Below are 27,776 nucleotides of genomic sequence, written 5' to 3' on the forward strand. Positions count from 1 at the left end.
TGATATTATTGGAAATTGGGATGAGAAGGATGTATGACATGAGATTGTGTTTGTCCTTTAGCCATTGATTGAGAAGTGTTAAAATGGTTGGAGGTGGTTTTAGGAATTTTGGTAAAATGTCAATGTGTGAGTAGGTTGGTTGAGCACGAATAAGTGGTTGTCTCTTTCTTAAGAATATAGGAGTTCGTCTCTTTCGTTTTCGCTTTGGTGAAGTACTGTCCGAAACTTCCCCTAATATGGGCATGTACCACTTCCAGTCAGGGAAGTTAACAGTCGGAATGAAATCCATTCCTGTAGCTGTAAAGATTCCGTCCTACTGACCTGACCATGGTCAAGTGCCATGCGGATTTTGTGGTTTTCAGATGCAGGACGCGAGGCTTCTCGTTGAGGCATGCTGGCGACTTCTGGATTAGCGAAGATCCTTTGTTCTCGGGATTCCGTCTTGGTTTATATATCTTGTTTAGATACTTTTATCTCCATTAAATAATACAAACTGTGATGACTCCTCTTATAGGAGGTTTTGGAGAATAGGTTTCTGTATTTGTGTCCCTTTGGGTTTTCCTTGGGGTTTTCCTTATTTTATTATATGTATATATTGCTATGCTCGGACCGGTTATCTTCGCAGCCGGATTTTGAGTCTTGATATTCCCGTTTTTGACACTCTTTATACATATGATCTTGCGTTAGCTTATCCTTTGCTCGTTACGTTATCAATCGGAGTGTTGCGCGTTCGAGTTACGGTTTTTGTTTACCCCTTTTTCTACAAAGGCTCCTAGTTATAATCAATTATTCATACTACTATACGTACTAAAATTTGGTTTTAGAGGTCGTAATACCTTGCCATCTCTGAATTATGACTTAAGCATAACTCTCTGTATGGTAGGGTGTTACATTAAATCTTTGATTTCATAGTTTTAGGTTAACTATTACATGTAAATAGAATTTTATCTCTGTAGTTATATTATTGCTTAATAATAGGATTTTTTCTTATATTTTAATTTTTTGATTCTGAATAATTATTTGTACGGTTGTTAAGTCACTTGGATAATTATTTTACTTATATCACCTTTTTTTTAAACCATTAAAGTTATTGCTCTTTTCGCTTTGCCGGCCTGCTTCAATTTTATGCCTTTGTGGGTTGGATAGATATTTTTAAGTGTAGTGGTATAAGGTCACATGATTTATTGAATCTGATAAGTTGAAAAAAATTTAGAGGCATATTAGGAGCCATTTTTAAAATACTAACTCTTTATTTTTTAAATGGTATATTAAAAATAGACTATATTTTTTGCATTCAAATAACAGTGGAGTATTCATTCAAACGTCACTTTCACAAATTTAAAAATAAAAAATAGAAGAGAAAGAAAAAAAGAAAAAAAAATAAAAGATGAACCAAAAAGCAACGTCTTCTATAGTGTGCTCTCTCTCATCTAAGTTAGAATTTGGATTAAAAGATAATGGATGAAAAATTCGTAGGAACGAGTTGAAGTTGAGCAAAAGAAGGCTTGCACTTACCTCTGTATTTCTTTCTTTCATTTTGGAAAATAACAAGTTTGATGAAAAATTTTGGACATCCATTCTTTTTCTCTTTCTCTTTTTCTTGAATTAGCAAATAAACAAAATCAAAGGTTAAAATAGTAGTTTTTTTTTTCCAAATCCTTAAATTCCTCATCTTTTTATACATTTGGCCCTCTCTTTCTGATAGACCTCTATTAGCATTGAGAAATGACAACTTATATTTTTATAAAATAAATTTTTTATCTAAGAAATAAATTATTTTAACACGATAAATCAAAGAATTTTTTTTATATACATAAATTATATTGGTTATGGTTCTTATTCATTTTTATATTCTGACTGTGTTGTTTATATTTTAAAATTGTATTTGTTGTTGCATAATTTATGAAGTTGAATAAGATATAATGTAATATGAGGCAGGATCTTTATAGTTAATTCTAAGAAGTGCTTATCAAATGGTATGCTGACATTCAAAGTGAATGTTTTGAAAAGTAAGAATAAAAAGAATGAGTATAAACTTGATCCTAATTGAAAATTTTTTTGCAAACTATGAAAAATTAAGAAAGGATACTTATGTATTTTGGGTAGTAATAGAGTAAATAAATCTTTTACCTTTAATTAAAAATTGAGCAACAAAAATATTTTTACTAAGGTAGGAAGTGACAACCCAAGAGGACTGAAAAAAAAAAGTCAAAACACGAAACAAAAATTTTCAAGCTAGTAATTATTCATCTGGTTTCATTCTATTAGTTTAAATTTTTGGGAGGAGTAAATTTCATGACATGGTATCAAAGTTCTAAGGATCGAACTTTAAAAGAATATAGTAGTAAGTTAGTTAGTATTTGTATATTAAGATCAATTATGTTTATTTGACTTTTCTCAATATGTAGATGTTCGCGAAGTGGAATTAACTCTTGATAATTGTCATGTTTGTGGTTAGTGACAAGGATAGTGATTCTTAACTCTCAATCCTAGCCAAGACTCTTTTAGCATTTGAATTTCATCTTTTCTTTATTAGTTGATTGTCTTAATTATTTTTTAGTTTAATTTAATTGATCCTTAAACTTAGTTTGGTAAAATTTTTACTTTTCAAAAGTTGCTTATAAAACCTAGTTTTTAAAAGCTAACTTTTTAAAAGTTGTAGTATCTATGTTTGCTAAGCTAAATTAAAAATGACTTTTAATAAGCATAAACGACAACAAGTACGTTTAGTAAAATAATTTTTAAAATTTAAAAATATTATAATAGATATTAATGTATGAGGTTATACTGGACTTTTAAGTTTTTAATAAGCACAAACCAACTTTAAAAAGTTCTTCCTTGAGTGCTTTCAAAAGTACTCCTAGCTTTTAAAAACTACAAATACAAGTATATAAATTTTTTAATTTACCAAACACAAAATAAAATATTTATGCTTTTAAAAAGTACAAATACTTCTTCAAAAAGTCTTACCAAACCAATTCTTAGTATAGCTATTATTTTAATTGTTGTGCTTTTATCTCATGCTTAATTGCTTACTTAGTTAATTCTTGCTCGTTGATTCCACTTTCTTGTAATTTAGTTATTAATTGCTCCTTTAGTTTCTAATCTATTTTAATTTTCGTAATTACAATCAAACTCCCGTTTTTTTATAACCAATTCTAATGCACTATATTGTGAGTCTAAAAAAAATAATCTTGACTTAAACTTTCGATTATTGATTTAAACTTTGTGATATTTTTTATTAAACTTTAATAGTATTAAATTCTAGTTTATGACTATATCCACAACAAACTTAAACTTTTTAACTTATAAATTTTTAAACTAATTCTTAGCACTGATCACTATCCCTTCTTCGTGTTGATAACCTATTTTTCTTGCATCATCTCCTATTGGGTCCTTTTAATGGTTTATGTTTTTAAATTATTTTGTGCAGCTTTCTAATCACAGCTATATGACTCCTCATTTTGTTGGGTGTAAAACATAATTTTTTTATTAATTGAGCAAACTGATATTTGTAATCTATATTGTTAAAAAAATTATTAATATATTTTAGGAACATGTTTTCTCATCTGCAGATATCAGCAACAACGGCGTCACAGGAAAAACTCAAAAATTGGTGTAGGCCATAATGGTCATATTCATTTGAATGAGAGAGTTAGAATGTTAGATGTCTTTCATTTCGAATTTGAGCCTACTTATATGTTGCTACCAGCCTGACCCTAGACTTATTTTTTGTTAGTAGCGACTATATTGTAAACTTTTCCCGTGCTATATCTAAACTACAATGAACAAACATGACCAAAGACGTTCTTTCTATGGAATTTTTTCTTTTGCTTTCTTTATCAGATATGTAGTGGGATTGCCAAGCACTTATTCTGCAGCATGAGCTTTTCCTAAACTTATATAATTATAATTAGCTGAATCTGGTCAAATTACTACCTCTTTTATCTAGATGCATTTGTTTTTGAAAAGTTGTTCACTTTATTTAAATATAGTATTCTGTAAATTTTTTTACTTTTTATATATTTTTTAAATGTTACAATAACAGAACTAACTGAGTAAAAGAGAGGTAAAATGAATTAAGAGATTAAGAAGAGTTTAGAAACTATTAGAGTAGATAATCTAAATCAGTCTCCAAAAATTTTAAAAGTAGATATTTTAGTTCTCAAGAAAAATTAATACACAGATCAATCCTTAAAGTTTTATTCCAACAGACAAATTAGTCCCCAATTCATTTTTCGACAGAGTAATTATCCAGATCAGTCTCCAAGGATTTTAAAAAATGACATTTTAGTCTCCTAAAAAAATTAATATACAGATCAATCCCCAATATTTTTTTCCGTCTTATTAATTTTTTTTGGGACTAAAATGTCCATTTTTAAAATTCTTAGAGATTGATGATCTGAATAATTACTCTGTCGAAAAATGAACTGAAGATTAATTTATCTATCGAAGTAAAATCTTAAAAATTGATCTATGTATTAATTTTTCTTAAAAACTAAAATGTTCGCTTTTAAAATTCTTCAGAACTGATTAGGATAACTACTCTAAGAACTATTACAACGACGGCTAGGATAACAGTCCATAACTTAAGTTTGTAAAGACCTTTTTGCCCTTTTAGTCTAGAGTGTTGAACACTCTTCCTATTTATGTATAAATACTCTAATGAAAACTCAACACTACTCATAATTGAAAAGATATTTAAAGCACTTAAGCTATGAGAACATTAAAGTTATGATTAAGCTTCCGTTGTTAGTTTGTACTTAAATTTGTTTGTTATGAATTTTTTTGTTTGATATTATTATATTTATTATTAGGTTTTTGATGCTAATAGTCATTATGAACCAGCACTATCTAATTTTTGAAATGGAGTTTGAATTTTATATTTTTCTATCTAGTAAAGTCTTTAATTATTATTAGATGAGGATTAAATGAATAGTACTTGTTCATATTCTAACACAAAAATACAGTTAAATTTAAAATGAATAAAACTTAATTAAGAGATATAATTCAATTAATATCTATCCAATTTCATAAAGGTCAGACACAGCGACAATAGTCTAGTCCTACTTATCCAAATAAGTAACTAACTTCTAAAACATTTCTTATTAATTTAGAAGGGAGATCTTAACAACTTCCTTAACAAAAGGGAACGGTTATTCACCATCAAAGGTGGAACTACTCTGAAAGGTGATTATCAATTCTATTATAAATACACTCACACTCTTAGGTATATTCAGAATCTAATCTACTAAAAACCTACTAAAAACCGTGCTAACTTAAGCGTCGGAGTCCCTTTCAGGTACTACCCCTACCTCCTTATTACGAGGAACTCGGATGGCGGTACCTCAACATCAGAAGACGTCAGACGCTACTCCAAAAGAAGTATGGATCTCACGTTCAGGCCCAAATCCACCCGTTTTAGGTAACCCTCAGAACATTGACGCCATTTCTAAGACCTGGAAGTTTACACTCAACAATAGTAGACGATCAACCCGAAGATGGACATACGGCATCCGAATCCGAGCCAGAATATCACAACAACGATCAGGCACTTATGATACCCCTGCGACAAGATAGGATAGACAGCCACAATGGAGAGGGGACTTCGCGAAATCCGCAACCCAGAAGGATAAATTTGGAAGTCCACCAACCAAAGGACATGGTAAACTGAAATCCAACAAAACTGATGGGTCTAGTACATGGACACCATGGCCGTCTAGAGTAGCTCGAGCAAGAAATAGAGTGACAAAGAGAAGCTAAAAGGGACCTAAGAAGGGAGGTGCGTCAACGAAGAGAATTGGAAGAAAAGCTCTCGAAATTAGAAGCCAATCTTCGAGGTCGGAGCAATCATGTAGATTGAGAATAAACCCCTTTTGGAGGGGAAGATCCATTCGTTGAAGAGATCATGAGGGCTAGAATTCCTAGAAATTTTAAAAGTCCCGACATGGACTTCTATGATGGGATGACCGATCCAAGATACTATTTAAGCAACTTCAAAAGTCGGATGTACTTAGCCGACGTGTTCGATGCGATTTGTTGCAAAGCTTTTTTGACGACATTAACCAAAGCGGCGATGAAGTGGTTTGATAGTCTACCCCCCAGGTCTGTGACCTACTTCGACAATCTTGCTAGAAAGTTTCTCACTCGATTCTCAATCTAGAAAGACAAAGTTAAGCACGCTTCAAGCCTCCTTGGGGTCAAATAGGAGGTCGGAGAAACTCTCCGAGCCCATATGGAAAGATTCAACAAAGCTTGCTTGGAGATCCAAAATCTGTCCCTAGAAGCAATGATAATGGGGCTAGTTAATGAGCTCAAAGAAGGGCCATTTTTCAATCCATATCAAAGCGACATCCGACCTCCCTGTACGAGGTACAAGAGTGAGCAGAAAAGTATATCAATATGGAAGAGAATGCGCGACTAAGAGAGTCTGCTCCCAGACAAAACCCTCTTTATCAGGCTTGGAATAGAGAGAAAGAAGCAAAGAAAAAGGATGACTACATCTCGGACAAGCCTCGAAGGTACCATAACTACACCCCTCTACGAGTTTCTTTTGTCGACATCTACAGGGAGATTTGCCATACCAAGAAACTTCCACCTCCTCGTCCTATCAAAAATAAGAAAGGTAGAAGTCGGATAGAATACTATGAGTATCACAAGTTATATGGACATTCCACCAACGATTGCTATGACTTGAAACTTGTGATAGAAAAACTGGCCGAAGAAGGTCGGTTAGAAAAATACCTAGCAAAAAGATCGGACGATCCGGGAAAAAGGAAGAGAAGAGGAGGAAGACAGTGGTCGACAAGATTGGCCACCACGAACTCCTGATAGACAAATCCATATGATAGCTTGAGGATTTGCAGAAGGTAGAGTAATTAAGTCTTCTCATAAAAGACATTTGAAAGAAGTCTATCAAGTTGGAGAAAAGTTTGAAGTCCCCGACTTGGCTACAATTTCTTTCACGAAAGAAGATACTCAAGGGATAACATCAGAGCATGACAATCTTGTTGTGATCACGATGATACAAGCTAATTGATGAGCGAATATTTTATACGCTTTTTGGCATAGTTTTCATATCTGCTCATCAATTAGCTTGTATCATCGTGATCATAACAAGATCGTCATACTCCAATGTTATCCCTTGAGCATATTCTTTCATCGTGATCACAACAAGATCACAACAAGTGCACTGGGTCGTCCAAGTAATACCTGAGTGAGTCAGGATCAATCCCACGAGAATTGTTGGTTTGAAGCAAGCTATGGTGATCTTGCAGGTCTTAGTCAGGCAAAATCAGAAGGTTGTTGGATACGAAATTGTATTAGGATTATTGGAATCAGTAATAGGAATATAGTTAAGGATTGGATTTGCTTTGTCTTTCTGAATTAGCTCCGGCATTACTGTCTTCTTTGCTTTTGAGTGATCTCTTCTATGGCAGGCTGTATGTGATCAAAGCCCTTTTTGAGAGGTCGTCAATACTCCTCCGGATCTGAACCCCAGGGTTAGTGCGGATCCATCTCTGCTTGAGGGTGAAGCTCATACAGTCCATTATCCTTAATGATGCTACTCAAAGCGCCACAGACAAGGTTGAATCTTTCGAATCAGAGAATGCTGCATCTTTTGGTTCTAGCCTCTACCATAGAGGCCATAATCTCCCTGTAAATCGGCTGAACTGGTGTCTCGAGAAGTCCCCAACGAAGTCGTGGATTAGCCGTCTGAGAGACGTATATTCAAGTTGGTAGTTCATGATTGTCCGATGAAAGACGCACTCTGAACCCATGTAGAATATGATAACCTTATGCCAGTTTAACGCATTCATATTGATGAAGAACGAATATACATCTTAGAATTAATCAAACACGAATCGAAGAAGAAATAGTAATACTTTTATTAATTCATAGGACTCAGCAGGGCTCCTCCCCTCAACCTAGGAGGTTTAGAAACTCATACTGAAAGGAAAATACAATGTAAAACTTGAAATATTGGTAATGATAGGCGTCCTCCTTTGGGAAAATGTAAAGTACACTTTAAATACTAAACAGATGACTAGTAAGGGTAAAACAGTCTATCTAGTGCTAAAATTCAATTCTGGGGCCCACTTGTTGAGTGTTTGGGCTGAGCTTTGATGAGATCCACGTGCTTTGAGGCCTCTAGGGCGTTGAACACTGGCTAGGGGATTCTCTTTGGGTGTTTGGACGCTGGGCTCTGCTCTTTGTACGCTGGACGCCTCGAAGGGGGCAGGAAGCTGGCGTTGGATGCCAATTTTGGACCTTCTAATATGAAACAAAGTATGAATTATTATACATTTCTGGAAAGCTCTAGAAATCATCTTTCCATAGTCATTGAGAACACTCCATTTGGACTTCTGTAGCTCCAAAAAAGCTCTTCTGAGTGCAAGGAGGTCAGATCCAGACAGCATCTGTAGTGCTTTCTCTGTCTCTGAATCAGACTTTTGCTCCAGCTCCTCAATTTTAGCCAGAAAATACCTGAAATTGCACAAAAACACAAAAAATCATAGTAGAATCCAAAAATGTGAATTTAACACTAAAACCTATAAAATCTAAATAAAAACTAAACAAAACATACTAAAAACTATATGAAAACTATACCAAAAAGCGTATAAAAAATATCCGCTCATCAAATACAGACGTTGTTGTATTGCCGTGGTGGGGGTTGACGCCTACAAACTGAATACAGTTGAATTTGCAGGTTCGTCTCGTATCCGGCGTTGACTGCGTATGGCCGTTCCACGCTTCCGCTGCCGGTGCGATCAGAAGTTGCTGCTGTTCTAGTTCGAGCCTCGTCGTGGGTATGAAATCGGTTGTTTTTGCTCTGTTTGGTTAATCTGTATTCAAAATGGTGTGTTGCTTAGAGGTTTGGAGCATTGGGTGTGTTGAATTGAATCCATAAATTTGCTTAAAAATTCCCTTTCAATGTTTTTGGTTTTGGAACTAGCATAGGAGCATGAGTAGCTGGTTTATCCGGTGCTGTGTTTGTGAACTTTACTTTCCCCTTCACACCACTTTGAATCAGACTTTTGTGCCCAGTCTTCCTGACCATGTTACTTCCTTCGTACTTTCCTCCTTATGAATTTCTATCACTAGAATGCCTTCTTGTCTCGACTAAGCTTAAGACTGAATGCTTGTAATAATAGAGTTATGGGGTTCATTTATAATTTTCAAGTATGACTCAAATTTCTTATCTCTCTTTCTCTATTTACATTTAACATTGAAGTGTTCCTTCCATAGCATAGAAATTCATTGTATAAAAACATGAAGTCATTCATCTACTTAACAAGATCGATAAGCATGCTACCAAAATATATATGAATTTTGACAATAAGAAATATTGGCAAATAGGAGTTGCAGCTAAACTAATATTTAGTATCTAATACGCATTGGATTAAGTTCTTTGCCATGGGATTCATGTATGTTGTGTATGCAGCATGTGCAATGCCATGCTTCAACTTTCTGTTGTTGATCAAACTCTTACTGAACGGTGGACTTATTGAAAAGCTTCTATTCAAACTCTCTTTTTTTTTTTGTACTTTCAGCACAGAAACTAGAACTCTTTTTTGTACCAACTCCTTTGCTAACACGATTAATGCTAGTCTTATTAATCAAGATTGCAATAGCTTTCTTCAATGGGTGAAATAACCACGAAATCTGAAGAATCCTTCTACTAACTTTTCTGTGTCTTTGATCTCGCAAACATCTCCGGTGACAAAGATAGTTACAGAGTGTTATGACAATGGCGCAAACTAATGAGTAACACGAAAAAGGGAGTATAAAAAACTTGAAGGTACCCTTTTATGGATTTGGCAAGATTGTTAGAACGAAAATGAAATTAGGATAAAAAAGAAGTTAATTATGATAAGGTTTAATGTTTTAATATAATATTGGTGTACATGTTTGTGGATGAGAAGTGTGAGATCCTAGATCCTATGAGTATCAAGCGAATAGTATTGAGTAACTATAACTAGAAACATGGCAAGTTTTAGTCTATGGGTATGTCTCGTCTATGTGACAACAAAGCTACAAATACAAAATCATGTGATTTACAGTGTGCTTCGGCTGAAAACACTAGCTCTTATGTAGATGTGTACTTTTAGTAGATTAGTTGTGTTTTATGTGGGTATTTTTAACTTGAAAGATTTGTTGTTCAAGTATATGACCACGTGTCCAATAAAATGGTTTTTGACACATGAGAGACATTAGTTATGTCTTGCATTGTATTATTGTTGTATTCATCGCCTATCTTTTCTTTTTTAATTTTTTTGAAGACAATAATAAATAAAGTAGAAGTTGTAAGAGGAAATGCTTGATTAATCCCGAAACTGTAGGCTCCTACAAATAAGGAACTGTTGTTCAAATATTGATCTTATCTCTTTTTTGGAGGAAAAGATTTCCTATACTAATATTGTGATAGAGTATGGCTGCCATTTCTTTTTGTGTTGGTTCATATTATAATGTCCATTAAGCATATTATTGTTGTCGTTCTTTACTATTTTGACCTTTAAAAAGTTTGCTGAATTGCTCAACTGAACCATTCATTCAGGTATAGAATATAGAAAGAGAGTAAGTATTGAGGGAACGCTCAAACATTGATGCTTATACATGGTAGTTGGAACACTGGATACGACTATATGTAAGTTTGTTGTTATTGTGACTTTCTTTATGAGTTCACCGGTTATATAATGTGTGTTAAATATGGAGTATTATTTACCAACGGGGACTTGATGTGTGTTTAATTATTTAAGTATTCGCTGGTTGTGACTCTGTACTCGAGTTGAGATTATTACCGCATCTTTCCTATCTGGGACTAGTCATTGCATTAGGGTTGAATTGCCAAAATTGTAGGATGATGATCAACTACTGTTGTTAAAGTTTGATTTAGAAAATTTCCATATGCTTAGATTGTTATAACTTCTTAGTCCGTTGTACGGTTTTCTTAACTTACATATGCCTTGGTTGTACCATGTTGCGGACGAAACATTTTCCAGGTGATTGAGTTCATTTAATGTTGAACATGGATTTGAGCGTTCAGTTTAGTGGTGGCGAGGATGATTCAGATCGGCTTACTGAAGAAGAGTATTTCGGTATGTCTTGTTCAAGTGGGGACGACGACGACGACTCCTTTGGGAATGACTCCGAGATGGGTGACGAGGTCCACAGGGATGGCGTTGGCGCAGCCCTAATGACAAAGTGAGGGTGATGCTCCCGGGTTTAGGTCCGCAGAGGATTTTGTCGGCAAAGTGTTTAGCACTGAGGAAGAGGCTTATGCGGCATACAAACAGCTTGCCCGGCTAAGGGGGTTCGGTGTAAGGAAGGGTGACGTGGCTCGAATAAATGGTTTGTTGGTAAGGCAAGACATTTTTTGTCATCGGCAGGGTACAAGGCATGAGAAACACTATGATCGTCCAAAAAGAGTACGGGAGGAGAGGTTGGAGAGTCGCACGGGTTGCTTGGCAAAGTTGAAAATTTACTATGATACGCAAGACCAGCTTTGGAAAGTGAGGAGGATCGAGGACAGTCATAACCACCCTCTTGCTACAACTATGTTTAGTCATCTTCTTCGTAGTCATTGGACTCTGAGTGAGAGTGATAAGGCTCAAGTTGATAGTCTGAAAAAATTCGGGATTGCCACATTGAAGATTATGGCTTACATGGCCGGGCAGTTAGGGGGCTATGGGATACTTCGGTTTACGAAGAGGGATCTAAATAACTATGTTCACAGCCAAAGAATAGCTCAAATAAATAATGGAGATGCAGTAGCAACGATAAGTTACTTGGAGGGCAAGGCCAATGCTAACATGATGATGGTCGCCAAATATACCAAAACAGCAGAGGATCGACTTGGTAGCCTCTTCTGGGCTGATGGGCAGATGATCGCAGATTACCAATTGTTCGGTGACGTGCTTGCATTTGATGCAACATACCAGTCCAACAAATACAAGAAGCCACTAGTAGTCTTCTCTGGATCAAATCACCACAAGCAGACGGCGATTTTCGGGTTTGCATTATTGAAGGACGAGGAGGTCTGTACGTATAAGTGGGTTTTGTTGAACATTCTTGATGTCATTGATAACAAGACGCCTTCTGTTTTTTGCGAAAGTGTTGCCTTTATCCAGACATCACCTATGTGCCTGGCACAAGGAAAAAAATTGTGTGTTGAGTGAGGATGAAAGAACCTGAATTCCGTAAGGTGTTCAAGAAGGCAGTTTACGCAAACTTCGACGTGGCGGAGTTTGAAGAGTATTGGAAGACGGCCGTAGAGAGTCTAAGATTAATGAACAATAACTGGGTAAATAGCACGTAGAGTTAAGATAGAGTTGGGCAACGACATATCTACAGGGAACTTTTTGTGCCGAGTATAGGACAACTTCGCGATGTGAGTGCATAAATGCTTTCATTAAAGGGTTCCTTCAGTCAACAAATATCCTTCTGGAATTGGTTCTCAACTTGGATAGGGTGGTGAAAGATTATCGCAATAATGAGGTGACGGCCCAGTTTTATTCACAGTATTAAGCGCCCGTACTGACAACAGGTCTTGATAAAATAGAGCTGTTTTCTTCGAAAATATATACTAGAACAGTCTTCAAGGTGGTTAGGAAACAAATCAAAGGGGTTGGGAGTTTATTGTTTTTGGGGAAAGATAGCATAAGCACGACATCCATCTACAAGTTATCATCAATGGGGAACTGTTATAGGGTCTGCAAGGTGTTATACGATCTGACTGAGCCAAAGATTGAATGTGATTGTTAGATGTGGAGCTGTGAAGGTATTCCTTGATGCCATATATTTTGTGTGATGGAGTATGAGGGTTTAGAAGAAACCCCATCGGGATTAATACTGAGGCGGTGGTGTAAGGATGCCAAAAAATGGACGGCAATAGCAACTGACGGGACAGAGGGGCACGGCACTTGGTTACCAAGGTATGATGCGTTGTGCAGTGCAATGAGTGTCGTTGCCAAGCTTGTGTCTGATGATATAGCTGACTTCGCGGTTGTGAGGGATGCAATAACCTCTTTGGCACATAGGCTTCATGGGCGAAGGGGCAATATGGTCGAGCATGAGGCTGGAGTGAGGCAGCAGAGTGGACCGAAGGACCCCTGCGTAGCCAGGACAAAGGGGGCCCCTAAGCATGGTAGGATAACGGAATCGTCGACCTAGGAAGAGCCTGGGTGGAAGAGGCATCGCTGCACTGCATGCAGGCTACCAGGTCACACGAAGAGGACGTGCCTCTCGCAAAGGGGGATGAGCCAAGTCAGTCTCCGAGAAGGGATATCAGCCGTGGTTAGGAATTTATCATTGAGAGAGCCCAGTTGGAATCCTAATTGACCTCTTTGTTCGAAGGTATATTTCATGCTTTCAGTTATTTTTTGGAGGTTTATTACTTGTGCACGGTGATAAGTAGTAGTTTCGAAAATTCAGGAAGGCTTTTAGAAACGATGATTAATTAAATTTGAGTATATAATAAGTAGTTATTCGGTAATGTGTAATTATCTATCGTCTCATCCCATGCAAAACATAAATACCGATGGGATCAAAGAGTGAAAATATCCAACTGCAAATCCATCTGATGTAGATAGCAGACCCCCTATACAGGGAACTAGTTTAGCTGACTTGAATACATCTGCTTCACGTTTATGATTTCTGGTTTTTACTCAACTTTTTGGGCTTTCGTATAAGACTGCTTAGGGAATTCAGTTCTGACTTGAAGTGTAAAATGTGTTTGCATCTGTAAATTAAATTATGAGATCTGGAAGGAGGGGTAGTTCCATTTGATGGTAACCGATATTCTGGTATCCAGGCTAAGAAACGGCTAAACTGAATAGGTTATATTTAAATTACACAAACTTTTTGCGAGTTAGGTGTAATCACTGCCAGCAGGATTGTGTTTAAATAAGTGTGTGGTTAGACTTATAAAAAGGTCGTGTTTATTTGGGGTTGTTGAAGAGTTTCCTGTACTTTTCGTCTAGTGATGTATCAAATTTGTATGTATCAACACTTTAAAAGGTTTTATTGTCATCATCTTAGGGAGGGATTAATGTTGAAGCATGAGTTACAAGCTTTTAGTTTGACTGTATCACAAAATTGAGTGGGGTATCTAGTGCGTACAAACTAACTATGTAAAAAAAATTAGGTTTCATGCAGAGGGTACGACATGCAATTTCAATATAGTATGTACTGTATAGTTGGCACATTCATAGCGTTCTACAAATTCGGACGGTTTCAGTGTGAAGAACGCATCATGCTATATTTTGTAATGGTTAATGCTTCGGATTATAGAATTCAGTCTTGAGTTCCTTCTCATGTGTGTCCATTTAATTTATGTGCAGTCTGCAAAGGGCCTCTCTAGCTTGGCTTTTCCCCGAGGTTCGAATTCATACATACCGAGTCTTGTCGAACTGAATTCAAACCACTTGTCCTTACCCTGGTTGAACCCAGGGGGTGGTGGTGGTAACTTCTTCCTTGGGAGCAAGCACATATAGCAATTCTTTGCCCCTTTGAGCTACTCCACACACCAGGGCGCTGTTCCTGCCCAAGCAGCTACCACTGTGATCTCACCCGAACGAGCTGCCGCCTTCACTCCGACGCAGTTTAATATTCCGATTTTCGATGCCTTCCAACAGTGGGTACTTGAGGTATGCATCTTCCATCATTCATACATTGCAGAGTTATGGTGACTTGTATCCTAATTAATATTGCTACAAATCAGGCTATAACATTATAATTGACAATGTAAATTACCAATGTTAAAACTCATTTCAGAATGCTATGGCCAAGACTTGGTCCGCCAACAGGTCAGGACAATGCTTTTGATAAGCGGTGCACCACTTTCCTATGAGACAAAGAAAAATCAGGTGATGAGCAAGGACGCAGGTTGTGACAATGGTCTGGTTTCCCACCTTGTTCCCATTTATTTATCATGTTGGGGATTACAAGTTGCCGGTCGAAGAGTTACTGTGAGAGTGGTGTAGGTTCGGAAGGAGGCTTTAATGTATTTGGTTTATTTTATGCATCGAATCACATGTTGTAGTTATATGTTTTCCATCTATAACATGACTCTTGCGTTGAGAATTCTACAAAAATTGTTGTATATGCTTAGGTAGTGTTAATTTAAGTTTATAAATATTTTCAATCACGGTCTTAATTAACAAATGTAATAATTCATGTGGTCTTTTGACAAGCCTTTGGGCTATAAATATTGGCAACTTGTGCTCCAAATTACACAAAGGGTTACCAGGTAGCTTACTTGGAAGGTTTTATTTCTAAACACACCTAATTCAATGAATATAATGCAATTATTATAATCGAACTGAAGGAAATAAGCCGTTTGGGCTACAATTTCTGGGAACTACCGGTCCATGTTTTAAGAGAGTTAATGTAAGTGAGGAGCCCAACGTTGTGCCAGAAATCGAAACATGCCACAATCTCCAAATGTTGCCATCTGTGAAAATTAGGGGCACAATATCTAGTAATGATAGGGTGGCTCGCCGATGTTTGTTAATGCCAATGATGAATGTGGTAGTGATTTTCTAATAAGTTCATGGTTACATTCAATTTGTTTACACTGTTTGAAAATTTCTCTGGAGTGAAGCGACATAAATTTTACCCAACTAAAATGAAACAAACTGAAGTAAGCTGAAGAAACTATATCTTATGCTGCCGTAATGTCTAGAGAGATGACGCTGATGTTTTATGATTAGAGGCGAGTTGACGGTATTAAAAGTGCTTTGATTAGGTGTACCAATTATGACTATACTTACCCTGCATACGACACATGTATCAATTGCATATAAAAAATTTTAATTTTATCCAAGTAGCGGGATATAACCACATGCAACTATATAAAATATTATCATAACAATTTCTGAAAGGCATTGTCACATTGCTATTTGTTTAATTAGACGTATAGTTTCCAACCCGGATATGGGTTTCAAAAGGGAAACATGTTAACTGCATTCGGGTGGGAAACTCCTCTCCTTGTAAAAGGGTTTTTCGTACGAGTTGTCCCATGCGATTTAGTGAGACACTTGCCGGCTGGTAAAAAAAAAATACAAAATAAGTTGCGCATGTCAATGTCTTCTTTGGTTATGATGATCACCAAGTCTGAATGCCCATATCCGGAGTAGTTACCCAAAAAAGTTGGACGGAAGTCGCCACAAAACCACACCAAAAAAAGGTTATCACTTGTTGACTCTATCGTTCACGTCTGTGTCGTGATGACGCAGCCTTCTTTGTCCAGTAACGCATTGCCTTTTCCACGATATCGATGGCATTCACATTGTGTGACCTCAATACAAGATCGAGGGCTAGTCGCATCCAATTTTGATCATTCGCTGCCTGCAAGTCATTGGAAATAGATTAATAAGTTACGTATACACATATTGTCGTGCTATTAAAGCTTCATGATTAACAAACCATAACTTCATAGTACCATTTGTTTTTATTAAATACCCATTGTAATACTGTGGATAGCCCATAGAGCTCCCCTAATCATCCATTGCAAGACCCATATCCCGCAATCCATCTTATTCCATGTCACACACAAATTCAGTTTTTTTAAATAAGTGAATAGCTTGTATAAGTGCTCTCGACGAAAAAAACTAGCCAACAAGTAAGAAAAACATGACGACAACAGATCACGGTGTATGAGGAAGAGTAACAACTCATGAAAGTCGATGTTGCTGAGGCACAAAAGGCTCTTCGTACTTGAACAAAGAGAATCGTGGTCGTTCCATAGTGCTCTTGGATAGCCACTTGGGTCCAATGGTTAGCGACTCAAGGTGAAGTGCCTGATGAGGAAACAAGTTGGAGAGAAATTAAGGCGAAAATTAGTCAGAACGACATAAAATCTAAATGATAAAATACAGAATAACTACTTAAGTCATACAACAGGAGGCCAAAAACAAAACTTTTTGGCAGCCTAGATACGGTTAACTCAGATGATGCCAGGTTATTTATTAAATCTAAAGATGTTTTCTTGTAACCAAACGTCACACTTTCGCCTACCAAGTCCATTAAATTAAATTTGAAACCACATAAACATATTATTTGATATGACAAATATAAAAATACAACAATAATTTTATCGATAAAAGATTATAAATATAACTAGCCCAAATGAAAACATGCAACACATAAGCAGCAGTGTATGTATGTGAACTGTGCACCGGATAAAACTTTCGTCATGACGTAAAAGTGAAGAACATTTACTGGATGTATCGAATGACTAAACTTACCACATGCGTCATAGAAAGTTTTTTGGACTCCGTCTCCCTTGTACACTTCAATGAGTCAAAGTATACTAGCTTTTGTCGTCGTAGGTCCACCACCATCAAGTACCAATGTCCATCTGTCCATATAGGTTGAAAAATCTACAAGGCACAAGTAAGACACAAAGGTAGATTAGTGGTCAGAACTTCAAACGAATTAATCATTCACATTTTCCAGCACAAAATGCCAACGTTTATAAACCTCGATAACCTTGTCAACCTTGTACTTCATATGGTTGGACACAACTGCGTCCAAGTTAGTGATGAGCAGATAATTTATACCCTTTTTAACATTGTTTTTACTTAGTTTTTAGTATGTTTTAGTTACTTTTTATTATATTTTTATTAGTTTTTATGCAAAAATCACATTTTTGGACTTTATCATGAGTTTGTGTATTTTTCTGTAAGTTTAGGTATTTTCTGGCTGAAATTGAAGGACCTGAGGAAAAAATCTGATTCAGAGACTGAAAAAGGACTGCAGATGCTATTGGATTCTGACCCTCCTGCACTCGAAGTGGATTTTTTGGAGCTACAGAAGCCCAATTGGCATGCTCTTAATTGCGTTGGAAAGTAGACATCCTGGGCGTTCCAGCAATATATAATAGTCCATACTTTATCCGAGATTTAATGGCCCAAACTGGCGTTCAAAGATAGCTTAAAACATCTTGACGTAAAATGCCCAAACTGGCACCAGAATTGGAGTTAAACGACCAAACTGGCACCAAAGCTGGCATTTAACTCCAGGAACATCCTATACACGTGTAAAGCTCAATGCTCAGCCCAAGCACACACCAAGTGGGCCCCGGAAGTGGATTTATGTACTATCTGCAATTAGTTACTCATTTTCTGTAAATCTAAGTTACTAGTTTAGTATAAATAGCACTTTTTACTATTGTATTCACATCTTTGGACGTTTAGTCCTTAGACCTTTGGCATGGACGCTGGCCTCACGGCCATGCCTAGACCTTTTTCACTTATGTATTTTCTACGGTGGAGTTTCTACACCCCATAAAGGTGTAGAGCTCTGCTGTTCTTCATGAATTAATGCAATTACTATTGTTTTTCCTTCAATTCACGCCTACTTCTTCTCCAAGATATACTCTTGTTCTCAATTCAGTTAAGTCAGAATGAAGGGGTGACTCATGATAATCACCCAATCTTCGTTACTCGCTTAGCCAAGGTCGCGTGCCTAACAACCACAAAGCGATCTACATGATGTTCAACATAGTCTTTGGACGACAACTGGAGTATAATCTCTTGGATATCTAATACACGGACAGAGTCCGTGAGATTAGTATCTTCGTGGTATAAGCTAGAACCATTGGCAGCATTCCTGAGATCCGGAAAGTCTAAACCTTGTCAGTGGTATTCCGAGTAGGATCTGGAAAGGGATGACTGTGACGAGCTTCAAACTTGCGAATGTTGGGCGCAGTAACAGTGTGCAAAAGGACAATGGTCCTATTCCGACGCTAGCGGGAACTGACAGATGATTAGCCGTGTGGTGACAGCACATATGGATTTGTTTTCATCCGAGAGGATCATACGGCTTGCCATGGAAGGAGGTAACGCATGGTTGGAAGAAGGTAGTAGGAAAGCGGAAATTCAGAAGCAACAAAGCATCTCCAGATGCTTATCTGAAATTTCCATCACTGAATTACATAAGTATCTCTATTTTATTTTCTATTTTATTTATATTTTAATTATCAAAACCTCATAACCAATTGAATCCGCCTAACTGAGATTTACAAGGATGACCATAGCTTGCTTCAAGCCGACAATCGCCGTGGGATCGACCCTTACTCACGTAAGGTATTACTTGGACGACCCAGTGCACTTATTGGTCAGTTACGCAGAGTTGTAAAGAAGTGTTGAGATCACGATTCCGTGCACCAAGTGAATGAGGACAAAGGAGAGGAAGTCCTTCAAGTGAATGAGGACTACCTTGTGTTTAAGGCTCAAGGATCTTCTTATGTAACCATGGAGAGGAAGCATGAAAAGCTTCTCTCAATACAGAGTCAAACAGAGCCCCCACACTCAACTTCTAAGTTTGGTGTTGGGAGGCCAACATCAAGATCTGAGTCTCTGTGAAGCTCTCTAAGAGCTCACTGTCAAGCTATTGACATTAAAGAAGCGCTTGTTGGGAGGCGACCCAATGTTATTTAATTATATTATTTGTTTTCCATTGTTATTTTATGTTTTCTTTAGGTTGATGATCATGAGAAGTCACAAAAACAACTGAAAAATAAAAAATAATGAAAAACAACATAAAAAACAACACACCCTGGAGGACAAGCTTATTGGCGTTTAAACGCCAGTAAGGATAGCAGAATGGGTGTTTAACGCCCAGCCTGGCAGCATTCTGGGCGTTAAATGCCAGAATGGGCAGCACTCTGGGCGTTTAACGCCAGAAAGGGCTGTCTGGCATCTGGTTGGCGTTAAACGCCAGAAATGGGCATCTGGCTGGCGTTTAACGCCAGAAATGGGCAGTAGACTGGCATTTAACGCCAGGAAAGGTAGCATAGCTGGCGTTAAACGCCAGATTTGGCACACAATGGGCGTTTAAATGCCATAATGGTGCAGGGACTCGAATTTCTTGACACCTCAGGATCTGTGGACCTCACAGGATCCCCACCTACCCCACCTCTTCTTCTCTCCTCTTCACACATTTCTATAACACTCTTCCCCAAACACCCCTCACCTATCACATCCTACCCTTTCCCCTAAACACCCCTCACCTATCAAATCCTACCCTCTTCCCTACAACCTCTTCACCACTTACATCCATCCATCATTAAATCCCACCTACCTCACCATTCAAATTCAAACTATTTTCCTCCTAAACCCAACCCTTCATGACCGAATCCCCTCTCTCTCTTACCCTATATATACCCTTCCTCACTACCTTCATTTTCACACATCACAAACACTTTTTTCCCCTTGGCCGAACCTACTTCTCACCTCTATCTCCTCCATTTCTTCTTCTTCTACTCATTTCTTTCTTCTTTTGCTCGAGGACGAGTAACCATTCTAAGTTTGGTGTGGGAAAAGCTAAGCTTTTTTTTTGTTTTTCCATAACCATCAATGGCACCTAAGGCCAGAGAAACCTCTAGAAAGAAGAAAGGGAAGGCAATTGCTTCCACCTTCGAGTCATGGGAGATGGAGAGATTCATCTCAAAGGTCCATCAAGACCACTTCTATGAAGTTGTGGCCAAGAAAAAGGTGATCCCCGAGGTCCCCTTCAAGCTCAAAAAGAGTGAATACCCGGAGATCCGACATGAAGTTCAAAGGAGAGGTTGGGAAATCCTCACCAACCCCATTCAACAAGTCGGGATCTTAATGGTTCAAGAGTTCTATGCCAATGCATGGATTACTAAGAATCATGACCAAAGTGTGAACCCAAACCCAAAGAATTGGCTCACAATGGTTCGGGGGAAATACTTGGATTTTAGCCTGGAAAATGTGAGGTTAGCATTCAACTTGCCAATGATGTAAGGAGATACTCACCCTTTCACTAGAAGGGTCAACTTTGATCAAAGGTTGGACCAAGTCCTTAGGGACATTTGTGTGGAAGGAGCTCAATGGAAGAGAGACTCAAGAGGCAAGCCGGTTCAACTAAGAAGGCTTGACCTTAAACACGTGGCTAGGGGATGGTTGAAGTTCATCCAACGCTCTATCATTCCCACTAGCAACCGGTCTGAAGTTACAATAGACCGGGCTATCATGATCCATAGTATCATGAATAGAAAGGAAGTAGAAGTTCATGAGATCATATTCCTAGAACTCTACAAGGTGGCAGAAGTGTTCCACTTTGGCAAGGTTAGCCTTCCCTCATCTCATTTGTCACCTATGCAATTCAGCCAAAATTTTCATAGAGGGAGATATCCTCATTGAAGAGGACAAGCCCATCACTAAGAAAAGGATGGAGCAAACAAGAGAGCCCACTCATAGACCTCAACAAGAGCATGAGGAAATTCCTCATCATGAAATCCCTGAGATGCCTCAAGGGATGCACTTTCCTCCACAAAACTTTTGGGAGCAAATCAACACCTCCTTAGGAGAATTGAGTTCCAACATGGGACAACTAAGGATGGAGCACCAAGAGCATTCCCTCCTCCTCCATGAAATTAGAGAAGACCAAAGAGTCATGAGGGAGGAGCAACAAAGGCAAGGAAGAGACATAGAGGAGCTCAAGCACTCCATAAGATCTTCAAGAGGAAGAACTAGCCGTCATCACTAAGGTGGACCCGTTCTTTAATTTCCTTGTTCTTATTTTTCTGTTTTTTTTTTCGAAAATTATGCTTTATGTCTTGTCTATGTTTGTGTCTTTATTACATGATCATTAGTGTCTAGTGTCTATGTCTTAAAGCTATGAATGTCATATGAATCCTTCACCTTTCTTAAATGAAAAAATGTTTTCTGAAAAAGAAAAAGAAGTACATGAATTTCGAATTACATCTTGAAAATAATCTAATTATTTTGATGTGGTGGCAATACTTTTTGTTTTCTGAATGAATGCTTGAACAGTGCATATTTTTTATATTGTTGTTTATGAATGTTAAAATTGTTGGCTCTTGAAAGAATAAATAAAAAGGAGAAATGTTATTAATAATCTGAAAAATTATAAAATTGATTCTTGAAGCAAGAAAAAACAGTGAAAAGCTTGCGGAAAAAAGAGAGAAAAAAAAAAGAAAAAGCAAGCAGAAAAAGCCAATAGCCCTTTAAACCAAAAGGCAATGGTAAAATAAAAAGGATCCAAGGCTTTGAGCATTAATGGATAGGAGGGCCCACAGGAATAAAATCATGGCCTAAGCGGCTAAATCAAGCTGTCCCTAACCATGTGCTTGTGGCGTGAAGGTGTCAAGTGAAAAGCTCAAGACTGAGCGGTTAAAGTCGTGGTCCAAAGCAAAAAGAGTGTGCTTAAGAGCTCTAGGCACCTCTAACTAGGGACTCTAGCAAAGCTAAGTCACAATCTGAAAAGGTTCACCCAGTTATGTGTATGTGACATTTATGTATCCGGTGGTAATACTGGAAAACAAAATGTTTAGGGTCACGGCCAAGACTCATAAAGTAGTTGTGTTCAAGAATCAACATACTGAACTAGGAGAATTAATAAAACTATCTGAATTCTGAGTTCTTATAGATACCAATCGTTCTGAACTACAAAGGATAAAGTGAGATGCCAAAATTGTTCAGAAGCAGAAAGCCACTAGCCCCGCTCATCTAATTAGAAATGAGCTTCATTGATATTTGGAATTCATTGTATATTCTTTTCTTTTTATCCTATTTTGTTTTTAGTCGTTTGGGGACAAGCAACAATTTAAGTTTGATGTTGTGATGAGTAGATAATTTATACCCTTTTTGGCATTGTTTTTACTTAGTTTTTAGTATGTTTTAGTTATTTTTTATTAGTTTTTATGCAAAAATCACATTTTTGGACTTTACTATGAGTTTGTGTGTTTTTCTGTGATTTCAGGTATTTTCTAGCTGAAATTGAGGGACCTGAGCAAAAAATCTGATTCAGAGGCTGAAAAGGGACCGCAGATGCTGTTGGATTCTGACTCTCCTGCACTCAAAGTGAATTTTCTGGAGCTACAGAACCCCAATTGGCGCGCTCTCACAGCCATGTCTAGACCTTTTTCACTTATGTATTTTCTACGGTGGAGTTTTTACACCCCATAGATTAAGGTGTAGAGCTCTGCTGTTCTTCATGAATTAATGCAATTACTACTGTTTTTCCTTCAATTCACGCCTACTTCTTCTCCAAGATATACTCTTGTTCTCAATTCAGTTAAGTTAGAATGAAGGGGTGACCCGTGACAATCACCCAATCTTCGTTACTTGCTTAGCCAAGGTCGCGTGCCTGACAACCACAAAGCGATCTACATGATGTTCAACGTAGTCATTGGACGACAGCTGGAGTATACTCTCTTGGATATCTAATACACAGACCGAGTTCGTGAGATTAGTATCTTCGTGGTATAGGCTAGAACCATTGGCAGCATTTCTGAGATCCAGAAAGTCTAAACCTTGTCTGTGGTATTCCGAGCCGGATCTGGAAAGGGATGACTGTGACGAGCTTCAAACTTGCGAATGTTGGGCATAGTGACAGTGTGCAAAAGGACAATGGTCCTATTCCGACGCTAGCGGGAACCGACAGATGATTAGCCGTGCGGTGACAACACATATGGATTTGTTTTCATCCGAGAGGATCATACAGCTTGCCATGGAAGGAGGTAACGCATGGTTGGAAGAAGGTAGTAGGAAAGCAGAAGTTCAAAAGCAACAAAGCATCTCCAGACACTTATCTGAAATTCCCATCACTAAATTACATAAGTATCTCTATTTTATTTTTTGTTTTATTTATATTTTAATTATCAAAACCTCATAACCAATTGAATCCGCCTGAATGAGATTTACAAGGATGACCATAGCTTGCTTCAAGCCGACAATCTCCGTGGGATTGACCCTTACTCACGTAAGGTATTACTTGGACGACCCAGTACACTTGCTGGTCAGTTACACGGAGTTATGAAGAAGTGTTGAGATCACAATTCCGTGCACCAGTTATCCTATGTCATACGTGTTCCTTGGAGGGCATCTTGCTGCAGTCCAATAATTTCGCAGCCATATAAGTTAACAAACATATCCGACACATGTGAACTCAGGACACTTGTTAGGACAACTTAACTCGAATTTGTATACACTCGCAATTGTTTTATCGTGACTCACCATGATCATTGTCGGCATAAACCAGTGGTGACTACTAGAGGTCTTCGACAACATCGTGATCACGACGGTAATTACCTGGAAAATTTAAACCTACATTATCAACTGTGATCGGGAAACTATGGCTGAATGAGAAGGGTTACATATCAAATAATGGAAACAACAAAATACAACACTCACATTATCCATAACCCTTTCATTCGGGACAAGCGTCAGTAACGTTCTGTCCGTAACACAGTGACCGACGTCAGCCAGAATTTCACTGGTAATAAGAGGCATACACAGGTCACAACAGTGATATGATCCGTGTATGTATACTCAGAACAAAAATATGTAACATAGCAGGCATGGATTTTTAATTTTTGCTTTATAAATTTGGGTTATCATATACTTTTTGCAACACTTACCATGATATACCAATTAATTAGTCTCTACAAAGATAGTGTGTTCTTTAATGGGTATTCAACCAGCAACCTATTTAAATGGAAAACAGGCATATACGCATACTTATGAGCCAGCTATAGTACATGTAACATTATTGCAGTACAGCTCCAGTTAAATTCGAAATTTTAGTTATTACTTTAGAGATATTTTCTAGAAGATCATCACTTTAAAAAAACTATAATTATGCATCGCGTAATCAGCGAATACTAATGTTTCAGTCTATGCACACGGAGGAAATGGACATCAATCTACGAAATGTATTTTTCTCCCTCGCCAACAACCTATTTTAATATAAAATTGTATGGCAACTAGGAATGGAATAACTCATGTCATCTTAGTTAAAGCCGATGTACACTAACTATTTCCTATACGAATACTTATCCCTAAAATCATATTTATTACGCAAAGTACGCAATCCGGGCTATGACCGAAACAAATCATATGCAGTCGAACTGGATCAAACATAAAACATACCTCTTGGTAGATCCTTGCTGAAGATGTATGTTGCAACAGCGAGTCCAACCCCTGCGAGGTCCATGCACCGTGTTGGATCGAACGCTAGATTGAAAGTCTACAACAAGACAACAAAATAACACCACCAGTATCATGTTATTGTGCATAAGGACGTTTAAATTCTAAATAGTCGGAAAAAAGGACCTCACCTTGGGAATCTTCTCTGCATTCATGCATAACAGTTCTGACTCGTGGACAACGCCGTCACTACCAATCAGGGCAAGATAATTATAGTGTTTCTAAAGAGAGGTAGAGCGTCACAGCGACTTGCTCCGGCCACGACTAGGCCGTCGAGTCTCCCGATCGCGTTCGCCGGTAAGATCAACCTGTTAGAAAATCACATGGATAAACTTCAAAATTGGCTCCACAAAGGCAAACATTGTAACAGATATAATGGGATTAATGCAAAAATTAATGCTTCGATATTAAGCATTACCAAGTTAGCGGGCTTCGTTAGTTGGGTTTTGTCACGGGCAGACCGTCGATTGCGAGTGGCTCTCTTCGACCTCTTAGATCTGAAAGGCATATGGTTCATGCTGAAGTTTGCATCCAACGTGGGCGCATAGGTCGGATCATCACCGTCCACCGGGGTCGTCTCTGGAAGGTGATCATCATCGTTTGCAACACCCTCTATTCGTAGCCGCCACTTTGATGGCATGCTATTCTGGCACGAGCACCTAACTGCAATACTCGGATGATGCTGATGCTCCTTATTATGAATCTTCGCCAGCATTATCAACGCATTCCGAAAATCTACCACCACTTCATTATGTTGGCATATGCATTCGGTGAGCCTTTATATTTCTTATTCAACCCGAATACGCTAGTAACCACACTCAGTGATACGGGCCTGCACTCCTGTTATGACAAGTTCAGTACATGAAATATGAACAGGAGAAATGCATCTGTTGGATGAGTTCAGAAACTAATTACAACAATTGAAATATGTAAACACTTACATTTGCAACGCCGGCGCATGAGGATTCGGTACGGGCAGCGGACTGGCATGGATGGGCATCGGTTCGCCTAGGTAAGCTGCAAAGACAAACCTTTATCAGTCTCAATAGTTGAAAGAAAACTACTATAAGTAATGGGAAGCTCAATTGGGCTGCAGGTACTGTTGTTAACCTATTTGAGGGGTGGGGGTTTGGTCGCCTGGCACAGGAAGGCGTTGAGTCAGAAGGAGTCGGTGACCTAACTTGGACGGTGACCGGAGGTTTCGAGAATTCAAATCTGGATGTGGACCTTTTTCGGGTGTTGCTTGCCGGAGGCCTGCATACAGCACATCGGTAATCTATTAGGGAACCCCAAATAATTTGGTTTTTTCATTTAGACCCTTTCATGTAATGTGTTTTATGATTCACCAACATTTGATATATGCAATACTTTCCTATTTTTAGCCTATCATGTTAATATTCGGCCCAGAAATCATTACACATTCAATTCAAGGTAAACGTGAAAAAGTAACCTTTTTTTAACAAGCCCAACTGCGTGAGTCTCTTTTGACCCAGTAATACATTATAAAAAAAAACATTTAGTAGAGACAACGAGAAATATGTAGATGAGAACCGGGTCGAAATAATGTTATCTCCAATGGGCCTACAATAAGTTACTCCAAAATGGATTGGACCTAGAACTACAAGCAGGCCCAGACAACGAATGGGCTATTTTCTCAAAACTAACCCATTGCATTTTTTTATCCCTCATGGCCTACAGTGGAGGGACCGCACACAACCAGTATGCGGTGCATGCATTGGTGGTGAACAGTGACGATGATTTTCTCGATTGATGTCAAATGTGACAACATGATCACGTATAGGGGAGTCTAACAGGCATATACAGAAATGACTAATTTGATCTGTACAAAACGACAGAATTTCATAGACTAACCTCTGTGAAGAATAATTTGAGCATTGACCACCTTTTGATGGTGTGGGGGTGTGTATAGAATCACCATCGGTCGGATTCAACGACATGTGGCCCCAACGTCTGGCTTGGGAAAATAGTTGCAACACACACCTGTTAGCCGTCAAGGAGTAGCTAAACATATAACACAATGTGACCTTCCAATGTAGGACCGGTGGATGTACCGTAATGCCGATGCCGATGTCGTATTCTTCATCGATTAGAATCCCATGTCTTTCCAAAACAGTGAGAAAAATAGCCAAATGTAGGGTTTCACGAGCACGCAACGCGCTATGTTAGCAGTTCAGTTGCTCAGTGAGTTGTGTGAGTGGTTGTTGCCTCTAGAGGAATCTGACTCTGTAGTCGAACATCACATGCATTGATGTAGGTGTGCCCGGACAGAGGACCCTTATCTCCTATGCATACCCAGGACCTCACTTCTCTGATCCCCTCAGCCAACCCTTTTTTTTATGAAAACCACAAGTGAAAAGTCATAAAACCAGGTGCAGCGTATATGGGTAGATCCAGGAGAAAGAGGAAAGATTCATGGGTCCATTGTAAGGGCATTGTCGTTTTTTACGGTTGACTAAGACTACAGAGCATGTCCTTGCATGTGGCTTTCCGCCGAGATCTGTCAATCACATCGCATCCTACCTAACCATAGCCAAGAGGACGCCACCCGGGGGTATTGCTTTCGCTCCCAATGTTGCACGTTTTTTCACGCCCATAGGCATGTGAATCTGCCCAACGGATTGCAAGGACCATGTAACGAACCATGGTACACTAATTCATTTGTCTTCCGTTAGATTCAGCAATTTCGATTTTCAAATGAGGATGATGGTTAATGGAATCCACGAGCTAGTTTGAGTGGAAGCCTTGTCTTGTTATTCCATCTTTTACACGGTG

General features: G+C 38.2%; 1 protein-coding gene across 6 annotated transcripts; it reads right to left on the reverse strand.

Moving 5' to 3' along the window:
- LOC107634650 lies at positions 15,856 to 27,391 on the reverse strand. Of its 6 annotated transcripts, none has more exons than XR_002359737.1 (10): positions 26,094 to 26,310; positions 25,925 to 26,000; positions 25,402 to 25,823; positions 25,115 to 25,291; positions 24,927 to 25,023; positions 24,189 to 24,270; positions 24,012 to 24,086; positions 17,250 to 17,384; positions 16,465 to 16,802; positions 15,856 to 16,350 (listed from the first exon to the last, which is right to left on the reverse strand). XR_002359737.1 is itself a non-coding variant. In XM_021119396.1 (10 exons), the coding sequence occupies exons 4-10, from the start codon at positions 25,140 to 25,142 to the stop codon at positions 16,320 to 16,322; spliced, it is 531 nt and encodes a 176-aa protein (XP_020975055.1). In that variant the 5' UTR covers positions 25,143 to 25,291; positions 25,402 to 25,823; positions 25,925 to 26,000; positions 26,094 to 26,310; the 3' UTR covers positions 15,856 to 16,319. The 6 variants fall into 6 exon arrangements, 4 of the variants coding, with proteins under 4 accessions (XP_020975055.1, XP_020975053.1, XP_020975051.1 ...); XR_002359736.1 differs by having other exon boundaries at positions 16,445 to 16,802; XM_021119396.1 differs by having other exon boundaries at positions 16,720 to 16,802.

Source organism: Arachis ipaensis, chromosome B03 (genome assembly GCF_000816755.2).
Source record: "Arachis ipaensis cultivar K30076 chromosome B03, Araip1.1, whole genome shotgun sequence".
NCBI lineage: Eukaryota > Viridiplantae > Streptophyta > Magnoliopsida > Fabales > Fabaceae > Arachis > Arachis ipaensis.